Source organism: Silene latifolia, unplaced genomic scaffold, assembly GCF_048544455.1.
Source record: "Silene latifolia isolate original U9 population unplaced genomic scaffold, ASM4854445v1 scaffold_359, whole genome shotgun sequence".
NCBI lineage: Eukaryota > Viridiplantae > Streptophyta > Magnoliopsida > Caryophyllales > Caryophyllaceae > Silene > Silene latifolia.
Genome location: NW_027413289.1, coordinates 29,291 through 51,690, shown reverse-complemented (window position 1 = coordinate 51,690; position 22,400 = coordinate 29,291). Strand labels below are relative to the sequence as shown.

The 22,400-nt window shown below is 39.1% G+C and overlaps 1 protein-coding gene and 2 non-coding genes across 3 annotated transcripts; 2 read left to right on the top strand and 1 right to left on the bottom strand.

The window, feature by feature from the left end:
- The first annotated feature begins 2,792 nt into the window (after positions 1 to 2,792).
- On the top strand, positions 2,793 to 2,899 carry LOC141639380 (small nucleolar RNA R71). The gene has a single exon (XR_012542500.1). It is a non-coding gene; the product is annotated as a small nucleolar RNA R71 (small nucleolar RNA).
- Positions 2,900 to 3,055: 156 nt separating this feature from the next.
- LOC141639376 (uncharacterized) lies at positions 3,056 to 7,579 on the top strand. Its single transcript, XM_074448524.1, has 4 exons — positions 3,056 to 3,305; positions 3,399 to 4,273; positions 4,368 to 6,672; positions 6,777 to 7,579. The coding sequence occupies exons 1-4, from the start codon at positions 3,056 to 3,058 to the stop codon at positions 7,577 to 7,579; spliced, it is 4,233 nt and encodes a 1,410-aa protein (XP_074304625.1).
- A 3,375-nt stretch (positions 7,580 to 10,954) lies between these two features.
- Positions 10,955 to 11,061, bottom strand: LOC141639379 (small nucleolar RNA R71). The gene has a single exon (XR_012542499.1). It is a non-coding gene; the product is annotated as a small nucleolar RNA R71 (small nucleolar RNA).
- Positions 11,062 to 22,400: the final 11,339 nt, after the last annotated feature.

Here is a 22,400-nt window from a genome sequence, read left to right as displayed (position 1 = left end):
GCGTCTTTCTGAAGGGAGACGAGCGGATTCTTCTGAGGACGCTCAGATTCTTTGTCAGGGAGAAATCCCAAATTTTAATAGTAGCAGGACAAGCGGATCCTCAGTGAGACGAACGTCTTGGTTGAGACGAGCGGATTCTATATGAAGACGCTCGGATCTTCAGTCAGACAAAAATTTACCTCTCCGGCTCTCTCAGGACTAGCGTCTTCTTCACAGGACGCTCGGATTTTCTTCTAGGACGAGCGGATTGCTGTCGGGCCGCTCGGATTGTCCCTGTACCTCACGGATTCAGTTCCACCCGTGGGTATTTCATAACTCGAGTCATTTACTCTTCATTCCTTTGGTCTTCATTGTGGGGGCACTAAGAAGGCTTGGATAGCCTAGGCAATTGCTATCCCCACACTATGTCAAAACACTACACATCAATAAACATATAAGTCCCTCCCTCACTTTCTCTCAAAATGAAAATCTTGATCAAAGCATAAAAATACAAATCCAAAATTGACAAGAATGCAGTACAATAAGTAAAATGCAAGTTAAGGGGTTAGAATATTTACAAATGGTGGTTTACGGAGGACTCCACCAAACTCTCATCCATGTATGAGATGTCAAGGGGGCATAGCCAAGGTGTTGTTGATGTTGCTCAACACCTTGAAGAAGTAATCGAAGGCTTGTTCATTGTTATGATAAAGATCCGCAATAGACCTTTGCACATGTTTTTCTTTATTGTGGTCTTGGGACATAGAATTACCAATATAAGGATTGAATAACCCTTCAAACTCATCATCCCAAAGACCGCATACTTCATCTACTTGTTCCCCAATAGTATCATGAGTTGATGAGAACAACTCCTCTTTCTTCTTGTCATTATGGCCAATGAGGCCTTCCTCTTCTCTTGTCATGAGTGGTGGTGAGCTATTCAAGCTCTCATTCTTGTCGAAACATTCTTGCTCTTTGGATGGAGCATCTTGGAGATTACCCATTTTCTTCTCCCACATGGGTGGTGATTCTTTACCCATAGCTTGTTCCTTGCATTGAGATGCCAACTTCTTCCTATCACTTTCTCGGCTATAATGATCAATCATGAAACATGGCTCATGTAGTCGGGGAGCTCTCATTGTCTTGTCAAGATTAAAAGTGATTGTTTCATCTCCCACTTCGAGTGTGAGCTCTCCATGTTTCACGTCAATCACCGCTCCCGCGGTGTGTAAGAAAGGTCTTCCTAAAATGATAGGAATGTTGGAGTCTTCCTCTATGTCAACAATAACAAAGTCCACCGGGAAGAAGAACTTGCCAATTCTTACCGGCACATCCTCCCATACCCCTAAAGGTGTCTTCGTTGATCGATCCGCCATTTGGAGTATGATATTAGTGCACTTGAACTCTCCCATTCCTAACCTTTTGCACACCGAATATGGCATGGCACTCACACTTGCCCCAAGGTCACATAGAGCTTTGTTGATTGTAGTATCGCCAATGGTGCATGGAATAGAGAAACTTCCCCGATCCTTTAGTTTTGGAGGTGAACTTCCTTGTATGATGGCACTACTCACCTTAGTGAAAGCAATAGTCTCAAGCTTCCGGATGGATTTCTTCTCTGTAAGAATATCTGTCATGTATTTCGCATAGGCCGGAACGTGATTGATCAATTCCGTAAATGGAATTGAGACTTCCATGTTTTTCACAATCTCCATAAACTTCCCAAGTTGTTCATCAAACTTAGGCTTAGCTTGACGACTTGGAAATGGAAGTCGAATCACAATAGGCTCTTTCTCCTTAGCCTTCTCTTCATTCTCCTTTGAAACTTCTTGAATGGTGGTGGGTTCTTCTTCTTTTTTAGAGTCTTCAACTCTTTCCTTGTCACTAGCATTCACAACATCTTCATCAACGGGCCTCTTCGGCCCTTCATACCTTGTACCACTCCTCAAATGGATGGCACTCACCGACTTATGTCTTGGGGGATTACCTTGAGGTGGTAATTGCCCCTTTTGTCTTTGTGAACTAGAAGATGCTAATTGAGACATTTGGGTTTCCAACATCTTCTTGTGAGCTAGTATGTTGTCGATGGTGATGTCTTTTGCTTGACTATCCTTTTGCATTTGAGTTAAAAATTCTTGTTGGTCCTTTTCCATTTGGAGGACCGCTTTTTGAACATCAAAACCTTGGTCATTTGTTTGATTGTATGAAGGTTGGTTTTGATAACTTTGGTTTTGATTGTAAAAGGTTCTTTGAGCTTGGTTTGTCATTGGAGGTGGGGTGTATGTTGGTTGAGGGTTTTGAAAATTTGGCTTTTGTATGAGAGGTTGGGGTGGAATTTGGTGTTTTCATTGTAATAGTTGGAATAAGGGGTACCACTCTTGTATGCTTGGAAAGCATTCACTTGTTCACTTGTTCCCCTACATTCACTTTGGTCATGTCCCAAAGTTCCACAACTCTCACATACTCCACTTGGAAGTGATGATGATGCTACCATAGCATTAACATGTTGCTTGGGTGATTTGGAGGCCTCTTCAAGTTTAGCCATAGCCTTCTCAAACTTCAAATTAATGGTGTCAATGTGAGCACTAAGTTGAGCACCCAATTGAGTAATAGAGTCCACCTCATGCTTTCCTCCTCTAGTAGCCTTCCGAGGTCTACTATATTGTGAGTTATGGACCGCCATTTCTTCAATCTTGTTCCATGTTTGATTGTCATCAACTTCGGTAAACATACCATTTGACCCCATATTGAGAATGTTTCGGGAGTCTTCATATAGACCATTGTAAAATTGTTGTACAAGGAACCACTCGCTAAGTCCATGGTGTGGACAAGATCGACAATTATCCTTGAATCTCTCCCATGCTTCATACAAAGATTCCTCGTCCCTTTGTTTGAACCCGGTGATTTGGGCTCTCAACATATTAGTCTTCTCCGGAGGATAGAATTTCTTGTAGAAAGCAAGTGCCAATTTCTTCCAAGAGTCAATACCAATGTTAATGAACATGTATGAAATCATGAGAGAGAAAGTTAGAGAGAGAAAAGCTCTTTTATCATAAACCCTAATAATATTGTAATAATGACGGCTCTAAAATTCACACAAAATCGCTTTTCGCCATTATATTCTGCTATTAAATCAGCTATCAAATCTTCTAAAGCTTCTATCTTACATTCATCTGAGGATTCTAGCTCGAAAGATCATACATTTGTTCCTTCATCATCTAATACGGGTAAAACAAAGTCCATCAATGCTATTCAGGGTATCCCAGTTCTGAAACTTGGTGAAGCTGAACCAGGAGATACAGATGGATGGAAGATGCGAAAAGGAGGTAAGGACGTCATAGTATTGGAAACAATTGATGAGGAGTAGGATGTTTCAGATTTATTTCAGTTTTCCCATGAAGACATCAAAACTGAGGTAGATTTCTGGACTAACTCTGTTACTTGTTATATACTGGGTGCCAATCCGCCGTGGGATATTTTTGAAGATTATGTGTACCGTGTTTGGGATCATTTTGGGATTGATAGGGTGTCCTTCCTTGATAATGAGGTCTTTATTGTTAGATTTACTAAGTCTGGTGGTAAAGATGCTCTGTTGAAATCTGGTTACTACATGTTTGATAATAAACCTGTTATTATTAAGCCATGGGTCAAGGATATGGAGATGGTAAAAGAAAAGGTTGCGGTGGTGCCTGTGTGGGTCAAACTCCATGGTATCCCCCTGAAGTTTTGGGGGTCATGCTTGCCTAAAATTGCCAACTTGGTTGGTAAATATGTTAAGATGGATTTGGATACACAAGATAAAATCCGCCTGAGTTTTGCAAGGATAATGATTGAGGTGCCTATGGATGAAAAGCTCACTGAGAAAGTGAAGTTTTTGGATGAATCTGGGAATGTGGTGACTGTTACTGTGGAGTATGAGTGGCGCCCTGTTTCTTGTACAAGTTGCAAGGGGATAGGCCATGAAGCTGCTCAGTGCAGGAAACCTGGTGGTAAGAAGAGAATACATACACAAGAACCTAAGAAGGTTTCTAAACCCCAGCAGAGGACTGAATGGAGGCCTATTGTGAAACCAGCTCCTGTGCCTGCAGGTGTTCAAACCCCTCCTATTCTTACTCCTACTAATTTTCCTCCTTTGCATAATGTCAGGAATTCTCCTATTATTAGGTCTACCCCTGTGAAACAAATTATTATACTTAATAGGCAGGATGGAATGGTGGGAGTGAAACTGTCTGGGAAATTTAGCAACTACACCTTCATGGATGCTCTTAAAAATAATGTTGCTGCACATGAACAGGTGGTGGAAAGTGGTAAGGACCCTCCTTCTTCCAATATCCATGCATAGCATTGGATTTTAGAATGTTAGGGGTCTTAATGACCTGAATAAGCAGAGAGTGGTGAAATGGTTTATGCACAATAATGGGGTGGGTTTATTTGGCTTGCTTGAAACAAAGCTTAAACCTGGAACTCTTTTAAAACGTGATACCTCTATTTGTGATGGTTGGAGTGTCTCCACTAACTGCAGCTGGCATAAGGGTGGTAGAATATGGATTTTGTGGAAACCTAGTCTCTTTGATATTCAGTTTCTTTCTTATAGTGCCCAACACATTCATATGTTGGTTTCTTCTCAAACTGATGGAAAAAAATTCTTGTTTATTATGGTCTATGCCTTTAATGGTTTATATGAAAGAGTAGAGATTTGGAATATTCTCAAGGGGATTGCTGGTGAGTGTAATGATCCTTGGTTGTGGCTTGGGGATTTTAATACTGTGTTATCTCTTGTTGAAAGACTTGGTGGGAATACTTCTGATGCTGAAATGGAACATTTTCAGGATTGTGTATCAATTTGTGAAATGGAGGACATTCCTGCTACTGGTGCTTTGTTTACTTGGTCCAATAAGCAAGGCCCTTGTGATAGAGTGTATAGTAGGTTGGATAGAGTTATGGGAAATCAAAAGTGGATGGACAATTTTGGTACTAGCCTTGCTCACTTTCACCCTGAGGGGCTTTTTGACCATTGTCCTTGCACTATTATGGATAATAATACCGAGCTTGATGGTAAGAAGAGTTTTAAATACTTCAATATGTGGGGTAGTGCTCCCACTTTTAAGGATTCTGTTGCTATGTCTTGGACTAATGGGTGTAGAGGCGCTAAGATGTTTGTTGTGGTTAAAAAACTCAAGGCTCTTAAGTATGTCCTAAAAAGTTTGAATAGAGAGTGCTTTTCTGATATTGAGAATAATACCAATATTGCTAGTCTGGCTTTGGAAACTATTCAAAAAGCCTTAATTATTACTCATAGTGATCTTGATTTATTACAGCAGGAGGTGGATTTATCTCATGATTTGAAGGAGCTAATTGCTGCTAGGGATAGCTTTCTACTTCAAAAGGCTAAGATACAGTGGTCCTTGGAAGGGGATCTTAATACCTCGTATTTTCATCATATCATTAAAAAAAGGATGATGCTCAATAAGGTGTTCCAAATAGAGGATAAAGATGGGATAGTTTGTACTGAGGGATCTTCTATACAAGCTGCTTTTTTGGACTACTATATTGATCTCCTAGGGTCTCATACTGCTACTGATGAGGTTAATGTTAATGTGGTTAGAAGAGGGGCATGCTGTTCTGAGGAGTATTGGAATATTTTGGCTCAACCTGTCACTCCTGATGAGGTGAAGAGTTGTATCTTCAGCATTCCTAAAAACAAGTCACCTGGACCAGATGGCTACTCTAGCCAATTCTATAGGGATGCATGGGAGATTATTTGGGGTGATATCTGTGATGCTGTTTGTGACTTCTTTTCTACTGGGAAGCTACTGTCTCAAATTAATGCTACCATTATCACCTTAATACCAAAGAATGAGAGACCAACTATTGTTAAACATTTCAGGCCCATCTCTTGTTGCAATGTTCTTTATAAAGCTATTTCAAAGATTCTATGTAATAGGTTGGTCAGGGTGCTACCTGATATTATCAGTAAGAACCAAGGAGCTTTTGTGAAGGGTAGAAGTATTCTTGAGAATATTTTGATCTGTCAAGACCTAATAAGGATGTATCACAGAGGTAGAGCATCACCTAGGTGTATGTTTAAGCTAGACTTGCAGAAAGCTTATGACTCTATAGAGTGGCCATTTCTGAATCAGATGTTAGAGGCCTTGAGATTCCCTGAGAAATTTAGGTTACTTGTTATGGCCTGGCTTTCCTCTCCATCTTATACCCTTAACCTGAATGGTGCCCACATTGGATATTTTAAGGGTAGAAGGGGGTTAAGGCAAGGGGACCCTATTTCCCCTCTAATATTTTGTCTGTGTATGGAGTATTTGACTAGAATTATGGATTTTATAACTAATCATTGGTATTTCAGCTATCACCCCATTTGCAAGAGCCTAAAGTTAACTCATTTGTTATTTGCTGATGATTTGCTTATGTTCAGCAAAGGGGATGTTAAATCTATTATGCTTATTCTGAGAGCTATAGCAACCTTCTCTGCTGCTTCTGGACTCAAGGTTAATGCATCCAAGTCTGAAGTGGTTTTCAGTGGTGTAGCTGAAGAATTGAAGTATGATATTACTCAGATTTCAGGGTTCCAAGAGGGGCATCTACCTTTCAAGTATCTGGGTGTCCCCATCCAACCTGGTAGGCTCACTAAATCTGACTGTAATGTGCTTTTAGAGAAGATTGTGGCTAAAGTTAGAGGCATAGGAGCAAGAAAGCTTAGTTATGCAGGGCGTCTTGTTCTTATAAATTTTGTTCTCAACACACTTCATAATTACTGGGTTCAATATTCCTAATTCCTAAAGGGGTTATCAAGAGGATAGAAGCTATTTTTTGGAACTTCTTATGGTGTGGAGAGTCTAATTATAGCAGAACACCTTTGGTTTCATGGCATGGCATCTGCTGTAGCAAAAAAGAGGGTGGTCTGGGTATAAAGGAAGCTGGGGTGTGGAATACTGCAAGTGTAGGTAAGCTTGTTAATTGGTTATATACTAAGGCTGATAGGCTTTGGGTCCTCTGGATTGATCATGTGTATTTGAAAGGGGCACAGTGGTACACTTATGTACCTCCTCCTGATTCCAATTGGAACTGGAGAAATATTTGTCGTGTAAAAGGTTTGCTGGAAAGTGGATTTCAGAACAGCTCTTGGATAGCTACCCCTGGTAGTTATTCAGTGGGTGCTGGGTACCAATGGTTGCAGGGATCACACCCTCATGTGCAGTGGTATAAAGATGTATGGGATACTTGGATTTTACCAAAACACTCGTTCATTGGCTGGTTGATTCAGAAGAAGGCTTTAAATACTCGGGCTAAACTTTACCAGCTCGGCTTCTGTATGTCTGATAGATGTATTCTTTGTGAAGTTGGGGAGGAAACTCATGAACACCTCTTTGGAGATTGTGTTTACAGTACTCAGGTGTTTGACTGTATTGAGCAGTGGCTCTGTCTTCGTCTTAATGGCCCTATGACCCATTATTCGAAGCTGCAGAGGAAGACTTGTAGAATGGTAAGGATGGCTGTGTGCTACATTATGTGGACTGAACGCAACAACTGCAGGATGGAATTACAACTTCGAAGGCATGAGCATCTGGTAACAGCTCTTAAGTAGCAGCTGCACTATAGAATTGTACATAATGTGCATTCTGTTGTGCAGCAAACTGATTGTACTTGGCTTAGTCTACTATCCATTCAATGTAATTTGTGTACTTAGCTTTGCTAGAGAAAACTGATACATGTGCTGATTGTAATATCCTTTTGGAAGTTTTATTATATATAAAAATGCTCACATGTTACCAAAAAAAAAGTCAATACCAAGAGTGGCCTTATCTAGGCTCTTCAACCATTGTTTCGCGGAACCAATCAAAGAAAAAGGAAATAAGACCCATCGAATTTGGTCTTGAGTAACTCCGGTTTGAGAAATCGCATCTCAATAGTCACAAAAAGTCTCCATATGAGAATGAGGTTCTCCACTAGGCCTCCCCCCAAATTGACTTCTCTCAACTAGTTTTATAAATGCGGATTTTGCAATGAAATTACCGGTTAGATGTTGTGGGGTAGGAGTACCATTTGGTAGGTTCTCCTCGGTTGGTACGGAATGTGATGAAAATTTTGGCTTTGTGGGTTGATTTTGTGGTTGGTTTTGTGTTGGGATATCTTCATCTTCTCTTGCAAAAGGGTTGATGAACTCAATATTATTTGGTTGAATGTCCACAATCTCACCAATACCTCTCAAAGTATTTCTAGCAAGTCTTCTATTGTTGGTCAAAGTTCTTTCAATTTCAAGACTAATGGGTAACAAGTTACCTTGTGATCTCCTAGACATGCAAAATATCAAACAACTCGAAAACAATTAGAATGAACCTTGAGGAGTTTAACTTCCCCAAGGTAAAGAAAGACACAACTAAAAATAATTAAAGAAAATCAAATCAAGTTAACACCGTCCCCGGCAACGGCGCCATTTTTGGTTCGTCGGTTTTGTTACTCGTCATCAAAAGTTACCTTGACCAAAGCAATATTTATAACTTCACAAACAATATTTGATGTGACCATAATTAGCGCATATTTAGTCCCCGAATTAGCCTTGTTCCCATGCTTTTTAGTGCATATTTGGGTCATTTATTGTCTTTAGTTCTTTGTTTTGCATATTCTTTGAGGTTTTGTGTCCTTGGTAGGAAAGGAGTGCAAACCTTGCATTTTCATGGCAAAATAAGACTAAATTGATTGAATTCAATAACCAAGCATCAAGGAGAGACAAGATTAGAAGGCCTTTGTACATATTATAGTAGTTGGGCAATGATGAGGAAAGATCCTTGCATTCCCGAGGAAATCCCCAAGGATTTTATGAAGAAAAGGGAAGAAAAGAAGAAGAAAGTACGCTGCATGACAATCCGTGCGGATTGCCAAGGAGACGCCCGTCCTCCACATTACAATCCGTGCGTCTTCTACCAAAGACGCCCGGGCAGCAGCCACCAGAAGACGCCCGTCTTCTCCCAAAGACGCCCGGGCAGAGACTCCTGAATCCGGCCGTCCCGAGCCTAAGACGCACGGATTCTAAGACAGCACAAATTCGTTTCTTCAAGCTTCAAGAAAGATGCCCTTCCTTCAGAAAATACCGGCGTTTCCCTAAGTAGGGACTTAATCGTCATTTAAGGCCTTAGTTAACCCTAATGCATCCACCTAATTTCCACTATAATACTCCATTAGTCTAATTAGAAGAGCATGTTCTTCTTACCAATTCTTAGTGTAGTTAATATCAATCAAATCTCTCTTTAGTTTTGTAATCAACAATTAATCAAGTTTTAATACAAGTTTCATTTCCTTAATCTCTCTCTTGTTCATCCTTTATTTTGGGTAATTGAAGATTATTTGGGTTATTATTGGGAGATTGACAACCTCTCAATCAAGCATCAAGTACTTCTTTTATTCTTTGCTTTATTATTGGAATCATTAGTAGGTATAATTCTCTTAATCCCTTTTTAATTATTGCTAATTACTTTCATTTATTCATCATGTTTCACTTTGTTGGTATGATTGACAACCTTGCTAGCATGTTCAACATGATAATGAGTGAGTAGTCACCTAGCTAGGGTTAATGGGTAATTAGGGGAAACCAACATGGGGAATGATTCATGCTTAAATTAATATGCTTTCATGGTTTATTTGCTTGCTTGTTTTGATCTCAACTCATGCACATATTATGTTTGATGAAATGCGAGCCTATGAATCCTTGCATTTTTTACCCATCACCTATCTTTTCAATGAGACTTGTAAGACATAAACCAACTCAAGTCTCATTAGACCATGCATGTTGTTGAGTAGGAAAGACTAAGTCGACTTGTAGGTGTTGTACAATCTAATCGATTCGGCTCCGGGACCCAAACTTTCCTAGGATTGTAAGATATACCCCAACTCAATCCATCACAACAATAATCGCTTGCTTATAATTTGAGAACATGTTTGTATGATCAATTCCCTTGATTCCCCTATGACCCCATGATACCCTAGTGCTTTTTATCAATTGTTTACAACCCTTTTAATTCATCTTGCTTGTTTATTTTCATTGCTATTTAGTTTAGTGACCTTCTACATCAACTCAAATTGTGACACCCCTAAGACACCACTAGTTTCAATAGAAATCTCATCTCAATTCCCGTCCCATGGGATCCGACCTTTACTTGCCTCTTTTCTAATTGTAGAGTTGTTTGTGAAGCTATAAATTGTGTTTTGGTCTAGGTACTCCTAACGACAAGTTACCGAAAAGATTTAGCCCGACCAAAAATGGCGCCGTTGCTTAGACTATGTTAACTTGATTTAGATTTTCTTATATTGTTATTAGTTGTGTCTTTCTTTGCCTTGGGGAAGTAAAACTCCTCAAGGTTTGTTCTAATTGTTTTCGAGTTGTTTGATATTTTGCATGTCTAGCAGGTCACAAGGTGATTTGTTACCTTTTGATCATGAAATTGAAAGAACTTTGACAACCAATAGAAGACTTGCTAGGAGAAATTTGAGAGGTATTAGTGAGGTTATTCAACCAACTATTGAGTTCATCAATCCTTTTGCAAGAGAAGGTGAGGAGAACCCAACACAAAATCAACCACAAAATCAACCCACAATGCCTAAGTTTTCATCACATTCCGTACCCACCGAGGAGAACCTACCCAATGGTACTCCCACACCACAACATTTGACCGGAAATTTCATTGCTAAATCCGCATTTATCCAATTAGTCGAAAGGAGCCAATTTGGGGGGATGCCTAGTGAAGACCCTCATTCTCATATGGAAACCTTTTGTGACTATTGTGATGCGATTTCTCAAACCGGTGTAACTCAAGACAAAATTCGATGGGTCTTATTTCCTTTTTCTCTGATTGGCACCGCGAAACAATGGTTGAAGGGCCTTGATAAGGCCACTCTCGGAATTGATTCTTGGAAGAAGTTGGCTCTAGCTTTCTACAAAAAATTCTACCCACCGGAAAAGACTAACATGCTAAGAGCTCAAATTATGGGTTTTAAGCAAAGGGATGAAGAATCTTTGTATGAAGCTTGGGAGCGGTTCAAAGGAATTTGTCGCTCATGTCCTCACTATGGACTTAGCGAGTGGTTCTTGGTGCAACAATTTTGGAACGGTCTATATGAAGATTCAAGGAACATTCTCAACATGGGATCAAATGGAATGTACACCGAAGTTGATGACAATCAAACTTGGAACAAAATTGAGCAAATGGCGGTCCATAACTCACAATATAGTAGACCTCGCAAGGCTACTAGGGGAGGAAAGCTTGAAGTGGACTCCGTTACTCAATTGGGTGCTCAACTTAGTGCTCACATTGATACAATCAATTTGAAGTTTGAAAAAGCTATGGCTAGACTTGAAGAAGCCTCAAAATCACCAAAGCATCATGTTAATGCCATGACGGCATCTTCATCAATCCCAAGTGGGATATGTGAGAATTGTGGAACTTTGGGACATGACCAAAGTGAATGTAGGGGAAAAAATGAACAAGTGAATGCTTTCCAAGCATACAAGAGTGGTACCCCTTATTCCAACTATTACAATGAAAACACCAAATTCCATCCAAATCTCTCATACAAAAGCCAAAATGTTCAAAACCCTCAAACAACATACACCCCACCTCCCATGAGAAACCAAAATCAAAGACCCTTTTACAACCAAAACCAAGGTTACCAAAATCAAAATCCATACAATCAACAAAATGACCAAGGTTTTGATGTTCAAAAAGCAGTCCTTCAAATGCAAAAGAATCAACAAGAATTTTTCACTCAAATGCAAAAAGATAGTCAAGCAAAGGAAACCACCATCAACAACATCCTAGCTCACACCAAAATGTTGGAAATCCAATTGACTCAACTAGCATCTTCAAGCTCACAAAGACAAAAGGGGCAATTACCACCTCAAGGCAATCCCCCAAGACATGAAACGGTTAGTGCCATTCACTTGAGAAGTGGTATAAGGTATGAAGCACCGAAGAAGCAAGTTGAGGATGAAGTGGTGGAAGCTAGTGACAAAGAAGAAAATGTGCAAAATTCCAAGGATAGAGAACCATCAAAAGAAGAAATTTCAAAGAAAAATGAAGACAAGGTCAAGGAGAAGGAGCCCATTGTGATTAGACTTCCTTTTCCAAGTCGTCAAGCAAAGCCCAAATTTGATGACCAACTTGGAAAGTTTATGGAAATTGTGAAGAATTTGGAAGTCTCAATTCCTTTTACGGAATTAATCAATCACGTGCCGGCCTATGCGAAATACTTGAAAGACATCCTCACAAAGAAGAAGTCGATCCGGAAGCTTGAGACTATCGCCTTCACTAAGGTGAGTAGTGCAATACTTCAAGGGAGTTCACCTCCAAAACTCAAGGATCCGGGAATCTTCTCAATACCGTGTACCATTGGTGACACCACGATCAACAAAGCCTTATGTGATCTAGGGGCTAGTGTGAGTGTTATGCCGTACTCGGTGAGTAAAAGGTTGGGGATGGGAGAGCTTAAATGCACCAATATCACACTCCAAATGGCCGATAGATCGACGAAGACACCATTAGGGATATGGGAAGATGTTCCTGTACGAGTTGGGAAGTTTTTCATCCCGGTGGACTTTGTCATTGTTGATATGGAAGAAGACTCCAACATTCCAATCATCCTAGGAAGACCTTTCTTACACACCGCGGGTGCGGTGATTGATGTGAAACATGGAGAGCTCACTCTAGAAGTGGGAGATGAGAGTATAACTTTTAATCTTGACAAGACCATGAGAGCTCCACGTTTGCATGAACCATATTTTATGATTGATCATTATAGCCGGAAGGATGATAGGAAGAAGTCGGAACTCCAATGGAAGAAGAAAATTGAAGATGCTCCATTCAAAGAGCAAGTGAATTGTAACAAAGAGAGCTTGCAAAGCTCATCAAATTCAAGCAAATAAGAAGAGGATGGCCTCACTGGCCAAGACAAGAAATTGGGAGAGTTGTCTCTATCAACTCAAGAGATCTTGAGTGATCAAGTGGATGAAGTTTGTGGTCTTTAGGACGACGAGTTTGAAGGGATTTTCAATCCCTATATTGGTAATGCTATCGATCAAGACCGACAACAAGGGCAAAGATCTATTGAAGAACTTTATCATGACAATGAACAAGCTTTTGATTACTTTTTCAAGATGTTGAGCAACATCAACAACACCTTGAACATGCCCCCTTGATATCTCATCAAGAATGAGAGTTTGGTGGAGTCCTCCCTAAACCACCATTTGTAAATATTTCTAACTCCCTAACTTGCATTTTAATTCTTGAATTGCATTTTTGTAATTTTTTGATTTTTATACTTTGATCAAGATAATTATCATGTTTGAGAGAAGTGAGGGAGGGACTAATGATTTCAATTGATGCGTAGTGCTTTAGCTTAGTGTGGGGATTGCAATTGCCTAGGCTATTCATGCCTTAGTAGTGCCCCCACAACGAAGAACACGAGATTTTGAAGAATGAAAAATGACAAGGGATATGCAAAGTACACGGATGGAACTGAATCCGGGTAAAAGGGGTAGAATTCGAGCGAGTTCAGGAGAATCCGCCCGTCTTCAGGCAATCCGGGCATATTGGGCAGAAGACGCCCGTCCTCATGAGCTGAACTTTTGAAATTTTGTGACTGTCAACAAATCCGGGCCTCCTACAATATAATCCGCCCGTCTTCAAAAAGTCGCCCGTCTTCACTGAAAGACGCCCGTCTTTTTGGCTGAGAAAACAAGAAAAATCCCTGTAAAGGAATCCGCCCGTCTTCTCTGAAAGACGCTCGTCCCGCATTTTCAAATCCGCCCGTCTTTATTCAAATCCGCCCGTCTTTAGGCGAGAATTCTGAAACCCAGAACAGGCAGAATCCGGGCGTCCCGAAGGAAAACCGCCCGTCTTCCCCCTGTATTTCAAATTTTTCGGGTTTATTATAAATCCCTCCCACATTCATTTCTTCATTTCTTCATTCAAAACACTACCCATAAACCCCATAACTCCAAAACCCTCATCCTCTCCATCCCAAAAACAAGATTCCTCAACAACATTCACCAAAATCAAATCAAAACATCCTTTTAACAACAAATTAATCACTCCTCTTTCAACAAAAATCAAAACCAAGCACAAAATCTTCAACCTTTGAGTCGATTTTTGAATTCATAAAGGCAAAGCCTTTCATCTTTAAATCGATTTGGGTACACTAGAAAATTGAAAATTTTCTCTCTTTTCTTGGTTTAATCATCAATGGCAAGGACTAAGGGAGCAACAAAAGCAACAAAGGAAAAGGCACCAAAGGCAAAGGCACTCTCATCAAGACAAAAGAGTCTTCAAGCAAAGAAAGCATTGGCTATGGTGGTAGCTAGCCCAAACTTGGAAGTGCAACAACAACAAACTCCCATGGAAGCAACAACATCTACTACTCCTGAAATTGCTCAACTTTCGAACTATCCGGAGGTAATTTTCATTTCCAAATCCCATAGGGACACTTTTGCCAAGTATGCTAGAAAAGCATTTCTATCCACCAAGTTTATTTGTGAAGATGCCTTAGATATTTTGGGTGTCCTTGAGCAAACTAGAGCCTTCTTTAAAGCCATGGGGTTGGAGAAATTGTTTAAAACAAAGGAATTGACATACCCCTCCCTTACCTTAGAATTTTTGAGTTCTTTGAAAGTTAACAAGGTAGAGACCATGGAAACCATCGAGTTCCGCCTAGCTAATGTTAGTAGGCGCATCTCCTTTGAGGAAATGGGTAAAGCTTTGGGTCTTAGTGATTCACCGAGTTATTTCAAGAATGTTGGCAAATATGACCCCGACCCTCTTTGGGAGGCGATTTTCGGAAGGAAATTTGAGAGCTTTCATGCTAGTCGCGCTCTATTAGTCCACCATCCGGGCATTAGAGTGTAGCACAAGGTCATAGGAAACACCATCATTGCAAGAAAAGACACCAACCATTTCACCAAACTCGATTTTGTTCTTCTTTAGTCGGCCTTGAACATTGGAAGGGAATTCACCAAGCCTTACAACTCTCTAAGGATTTTGGTGGATAGATGGCTAAACATTGATTGTGGGAAGCAAGGCACTACCGTTATTGTGAATGGAGGTCAAGTCACTATTTTAGCTAAATACTTTGATCCGAACTTCAACAAGGATAACAAGTATGTGGCGAATAAGGGTGGTCATCTCATTGATATTGATACTATGATACACAAGTACAAGTGGGTCTCTCATAACCCTCTTGACACCAAGTATGGATGGCTCACTAGTGAGGCTAGGTCTTTTACTTTGCCTTCGAAGATTTGTCGTTTAAGTGTCCACCGGACCAACTATCTCCTTCCCCTTTCAAAAGAGGCCGAGTATATCATTAAACAACAAAAGGGTGAAATTGAAATGCCCTCCTCTTCCATTATCACACCACCCTATCCTTTCGAGTACCAAGAGTTCAAACCCGAAGGCGTCGAAGCAAGAAATGATTATGTGGCTCTTCTTATGCAAGAGATGCACAAGCAAGCCTTCAAGGACCGGGAAAATGCTTATTTAGCCCAATATCCACCCCTCCTACATTTAGCTAGGCAAGGACTACTTGATCCTTCATGTGATTTGCCTAGTTGGGCGGATAGGGAGGTCTTCTTTCCGAGTGCATCTATGGGTATTCCGGGTGATGATGAGGTTGTTGGTGATGCGGTTGATGCGGTTGTTGATGATAACATTGATGAAGAGGCTAGTGAAGAAGGAGAAGAGGATGATGAACAAAGTGAACAACAAAGTGAAGAGGGAATTGGTGATGATCCCACTTCTAGTGAGGAAGATGATGATAGTGATGATATGGTGGAAGATTAGCAAGCTTGGAGGCTCCTACCCTCTTGAGGTTTGCTTACTTCTTTCTTTGTTTTATTTATTTATCTTGATCATTGTTGGAGTAGTCCTAGCACCATAGAGGACTAACACCTCGGCCCCATTGAGGTGTTCTCATTTTATTGTTCCCACCTTTTGAAAACCCAAAATGACAAATTAGTACATGCATACACAACGGGAGGTAATCTAAATTATCCTCTCCGTCATAAACAAAAACCATGCATCATGTAGTGTAGATTAGTGTAGCTTTCATTTAGTGTAGAAATCATGCATCATATTTGCATAATTTCCCATCATTTTGGCCATTGAGGACAATGCCCATATTAGTGTGGGGATGGGGAATTCTAACTTTTATTCAAAAAAATCCAAAAAAATTGAAAAATTTCGAAAAATCATAAAAATTTGAAATTTGAAAAACAAAAAACAAGTTCTTTTTCCTTTGAAGTGTAGTTATGTATATATTGTTGTATATATTGTGTTTGTTCTACCCTTGTTCACATTGATTGACTACGCCACATCCGAGACATAAGGATATTGAAGACCGCATGGTATGATCATTCCAATCTCCTTTTTCCTCTTTATGTTAATGACTATGTGGCTTTATTTTGATTGATGCGGTATAACAATGTGAACTTAGGACTTGTATTTAGTTTATATGTCATATTAGTTGGTAGAATCACTTGCATTAAGATGTATATAATAGTTGCATCATGGCATATAGTTGCATTTAGATGAAATGTTTTGAAAAGTGCCTAATTGAGAACTTTGACAAGAGCAATTAAGCCATTACAAATACTTTTTCAACTTAAGACTTCGCCTACTAGAATGGTTGTAAAACACCCTAGATAGTGTCATACTAGTGTCTTTTGACCCATGACCCAAAGCATAGTCAAGGGTTTGCATGTGAGTCACCTATTCCAACCCCGTGATGTGATGTGGACTTGGTTAACTTGTCTAGGTGACCTTGATTGACCTTGTGGTATGGCAACCCAAAAATTCTTTCTATCAATAAGTTTGAAGTGCTCATTTCAAAGATTTTGTATGTGGAAACGTTTTATTGCCAAGGAAACCTCAAATGTTATGAAATGTTGAAATGTTGAGAATTTTAGTTGTTTTGATGGAGGCGTACCACTTCGATGTGCTTTGGAGAGGGATCCATTGAATTGGGCCCCCACACGGTTGTGAATTCGACCGCCCAGAGACAGAGTGACTATCACCCCGAAAAGCTATTGTCTAGAGGTTAATCGGTTGCCTAATAAGCGATTGGCGAAAGCAAAGGACATTAGCACGGAAGGGACAAACCCCATCTCTAATTTTTGAAATGTGAAAGTTAAATGAGGTCAATTTTTGAATACTAGTCATATCCACCCTTGTTTGCAATGATTTGAGCATTTCACTCCCAAAAAGCCTTTTTGTCAAGCCACTTTGTCGAGCTTGGGACGATACATGACCTTTACTTTTGTAGAGAACTCGAGACTTGTCATGTCATATGCTACTAGCATCATGGGGATCATCATTCCATACCATCCGATCGCTCTTGACGAAAGTATTTGGAAATTGAGGACGAAAGTAGTCTAGTTTAACACCATTTGGAGGTGATTTAGTGCCATCCTCTTAGCCTTAGTAATTTGTTGAACTAGTATTTGTAACGGAATATATGCTCTTAAATTTGTTCTCTTTTAGTTGATTCCGCCACTTGATGAGGAAGTGGCTATTCCTTTTGTAGATGCATCCATTATTTGTTTTTGTGTGCTTAATGTTTGGATGTGTCGCCATTTTAGCAAGACCCACCTTGCCTTGTAAGAAGGCATCCTACCTCATGGTTGTCTTGTTGTGAGTTGAAGGGGCGGAGTGAGACCCGCTAATTGTCTCATGTCGGCTATGTTATTAGGTTAGTTTAAATAATGGTCCTAGTCTTTGTCACCTCTTTACTCGGGACGAGCAAAGGTTCGGTTTGGGGATATTTGATGTGACCATAATTAGCGCATATTTAGTCCCCGAATTAGCCTTGTTCCCATGCTTTTTAGTGCATATTTGGGTCATTTATTGTCTTTAGTTCTTTGTTTTGCATATTCTTTGAGGTTTTGTGTCCTTGGTAGGAAAGGAGTGCAAACCTTGCATTTTCATGGCAAAATGAGACTAAATTTATTGAATTCAATAACCAAGCATCAAGGAGAGACAAGATTAGAAGGCTTTTGTACATATTATAGTAGTTGGGCAATGACGAGGAAAGATCCTTGCATCCCCGAGGAAATCCCCAAGGATTTTATGAAGAAAAGGGAAGAAAAGAAGAAGAAAGTACGCTGCATGACAATCCGTGCGGATTGCCAAGGAGACGCCCGTCCTCCACATTACAATCCGTTCGTCTTCTACTAAAGACGCCCGGGCAGCAGCCACCAGAAGACGCCCGTCTTCTCCCAAAGATGCCCGGGCAGAGACTCCTGAATCCGGCCGTCCCGAGCCTAAGATGCACGGATTCCAAGACAGCACAAATTCGTTTCTTCAAGCTTCAAGAAAGATGTCCTTCCTTCAGAAAATACCGACGTTTCCCTAAGTAGGGACTTAATCGTCATTTAAGCCCTTAGTTAACCCTAATGCATCCACCTAATTTCCACTATAAATACCACATTAGTCTAATTAGAAGAGCATGTTCTTCTTACCAATTCTTAGTGTAGTTAATATCAATCAAATATCTCTTTAGTTTTGTAGTCAACAATTAATCAAGTTTTAATACAAGTTTCATTTCCTTAATCTCTCTCTTGTTCATCCTTTATTTTGGGTAATTGAAGATTATTTGGGTTATTATTGGGAGATTGACAACCTCTCAATCAAGCATCAAGTACTTCTTTTATTCTTTGCTTTATTATTGGAATCATTAGTAGGTATAATTCTCTTAATCCCTTTTTAATTATTGCTAATTACTTTCATTTATTCATCATGTTTCACTTTGTTGGTATGATTGACAACCTTGCTAGCATGTTCAACATGATAATGAGTGAGTAGTCACCTAGCTAGGGTTAATGGGTAATTAGGGGAAACCAACATGGGGAATGATTCATGCTTAAATTAATATGCTTTCATGGTTTATTTGCTTGCTTGTTTTGATCTCAACTCATGCACATGTTATGTTTGATAAAATGCGAGCCTATGAATCCTTGCATTTTTTACCCATCACCTATCTTTTCAATGAGACTTGTAAGACATAAACCAACACGAGTCTCATTAGACCATGCATGTTTTTGAGTAGGAAAGACTAAGTCGACTTGTAGGTGTTGTACAATCTAATCGATTTGGCTCCGGGACCCAAACTTTCCTAGGATTGTAAGATATACCCCAACTCAATCCATCACAACAATAATCGCTTGCTTATAATTTGAGAACATGTTTGTATGATCAATTCCCATGATTCCCCTATGACCCCATGATACCCTAGTGCTTTTTATCAATTGTTTACAACCCTTTTAATTCATCTTGCTTGTTTATTTTCATTGCTATTTAGTTTAGTGACCTTCTACATCAACCCAAATTGTGACACCCCTAAGACACCACTAGTTTCAATAGAAATCTCATCTCAATTCCCTTCCCTTGGGATCCGACCTTTACTTGCCTCTTTACTAATTGTAGAGTTGTTTGTGAAGCTATAAATTGTGTTTTGGTCTAGGTACTCCTAACGACAAGTTACCGAAAAGATTTAGCCCGACCAAGAGGTAAGTAAAGGTCGAATCCCAAGGGACGGGTATTGATGTAGGATTTTCTATTGCAAATGGTTGTGTCTAGGGGTGTCACAATTTGGGTTGAGGTAGGAGATCAACTAAACTAATTAACAATATAAAAGCAAAGTAATAAAAACAAGCAAGTTGATTAAAATGAGATGTAAATAATTGATTAAAAGCACTAGGGTGTCATAGGTTCATAGGGGATTCATTGGAGTTGATCATACAAACATGTTCTCTACTAGATGCAAGCACTTATTGTTGTGATGGGATCGAGTTAGTCTATATCTTACAATCCCTAAGAAGGTTTGGGTCCCGGAGCCGAATCGATTAGATTGTACAACACCTACAAGTCGACTTAATCCTTCCTATCCAACTATATGCATGGTCTAATGAGACTCGAGTTGATTTATATTTTACAACTCTCATTGAAAAGGTAAGTGATGGGTAAAAAATGCAAGGATTCATAGGCTCGCATTTCATCAAACATAACATGTGCATAAGTTGGAATCACAACAAGCAAGCAAATTAATTATGAAAACATATTTGATTAAACATGAATCAATCCCCATGTTAGTTTTCCCTAATTCCCCATTAATCCTAGTTAAGGAAACTACTCACTCATTATCAAGTTTAACATGCTAACAAGGTTGCCAATCATACTAGCAAGGCAAAACATGATGAACAAATGAAAATGATTAACAATAATTAAAAATGATTAAGAAAGAATTATACCTATGAAGATGATTCCAAATAATAAAGCAAAGAATAATAGAAGTACTTGATGATTGATGGAAGGTTTTCAATCCTCCAAATAAACCCAAATAATCTTCTAATTACCCAAAATAAATGATGAACAATAGAGAAATTAAGGAAAGATTAAGGAATGAGATTTTTATTAATACTAGATTAAAATTTGATTACAAGATTAAGATAGGATTAAGACTATATTGAGATGACATTGAGATGACATTGAGATGACATGCTAATCTAGGTAGTACAAAGGGGTATTTATACTAAAGATTAGGTACAAAGATTAGGGTTACTAAGGGCTTAAATGACTATTAAGACCCATAAGAAAAGTTGAGGAAGTGCTCCTCTCCAAGGAGATGCGCATCTCCGTTTTGCTAGTCCCACGAAGATATGCTCGTCCCGAGCATCTAGGAAGCTGGCACGATGGAGTCTGTAAGGGGATCCGAGCGGATCATGGGAGAGACGCTCGGATTGCTCGGCTTCAAGACGAGCGTCTTGGCATCGGGACGCTCGGATTTGTGGGCAGGGAGACGCTCGGATTGGCTGCAATCCGCTCGGATTGGCTGCAATCCGCTCGGATTGTGAGACAGGCACATCTCTTTTCTTCTTTCCTCAACAATCCGCGGAGATCTTGTTGGGGATCCAAGGATCCTTTCATCATTGCCCAATCTACTTTATTATCTACATAGACCTTCTAGTATCGTCTTCCCTTTGATGCTTGGTCATTGAATGCGATCAATTTAGCTCCATTTCGCCATAAAAATGCAAGGTTTGCACTCCTCTCCTACCAAGGAAACAAAACCTCAAAGAATATGCAAAATGGGAAACTAAAGATAGTAAATGACCCCATTATGCACTATAAAGCATAAGAACGAGGCTAATTCGGGGACTAAATGTGCTCAAATATGAGTCACATCACCACTTTCTTATAAATTTTACTTGGTTTACTTTTAAGGTATTCCGGACCCTTAAATTTTACTTCTGTTTTCAAAATCGTTTTAATCTTTATTATTGATTTAAATTTTAAGTTTTTATAAAAGAAATCCGGACTTCGATTTTAAAACCTATAAGTTTACATTGACTTTTGTATTATGTTTCGCTCTCCCTTTTGTTTTTTCATTTTTCCTTTTCTATTTTTTTCGTATTTAGAGGTGTGCGTTCACCCATGGACGGTTCCAAAGGATAATTCATGTCAGCTAACACCAAATCATTTTGGGATTAAGGCTCTGATGTTGTTGTTGTTGTTGTTGTCATAAGTGTAAGGGAATCGGGGCGCTTTTATAACCCTTATGATTAATATAAAGACATGTGTGAAATTAATGAATAGTTTACATTTACTGTATTTTATGAGGGGAACAAAGCAAATGTAAACTATTGACTGAAACGGAGGGAGTATATATTTTGTTTGAACCATATACCTACCATTCAAATATGGACAATTTACTTACACATGTCATGCTTTTAAATTAGTCATTTCAAATTTTTTTGTTCAATTATTAAGTCCGTCTTACATAATAATAATAATAATAATAATCATAATAATAATAATAATTAATCTTCTAATTACTGATACATAGAGTTCATTTTTATGTTCTGTCTTTCACAAAGCACATGTAATGTATACTCCTATGATCATCAATAATTGCGTGCATAAGCTAGGTTGGCGAACCTATGATATAGTTAAAAAAATTATGAAAATAATATGATTAAATTCATGGTAAAAAACTTTTATCATTAAAGTATAGGTTTCGTATTATTTGCACATATTACAGATGGTATACTTCTTAGCATGTTACATATCCTAAATTGAATGTAAAAATAATAGAATTGTCCCACATCGAAAGATTACCTACCCTTCAAATGTGGACAATTTACTTACACATGTCATGCTTTTAAATTAGTCATTTCAATTTTTTTTGTTCAATTAATAAGACCGTCTTACATAATAATAATAAATAATCTTCTAGTTACTGATATACAGAGTTCATTTTTATATTCTTTATTTCACAATGCACATGTATGTAATGTATACTCCTATGATCATTTTATTACTGTCATTCCACCGTAAAGGCGTAAAAGAAAAACTCATCTATGTTTTTGG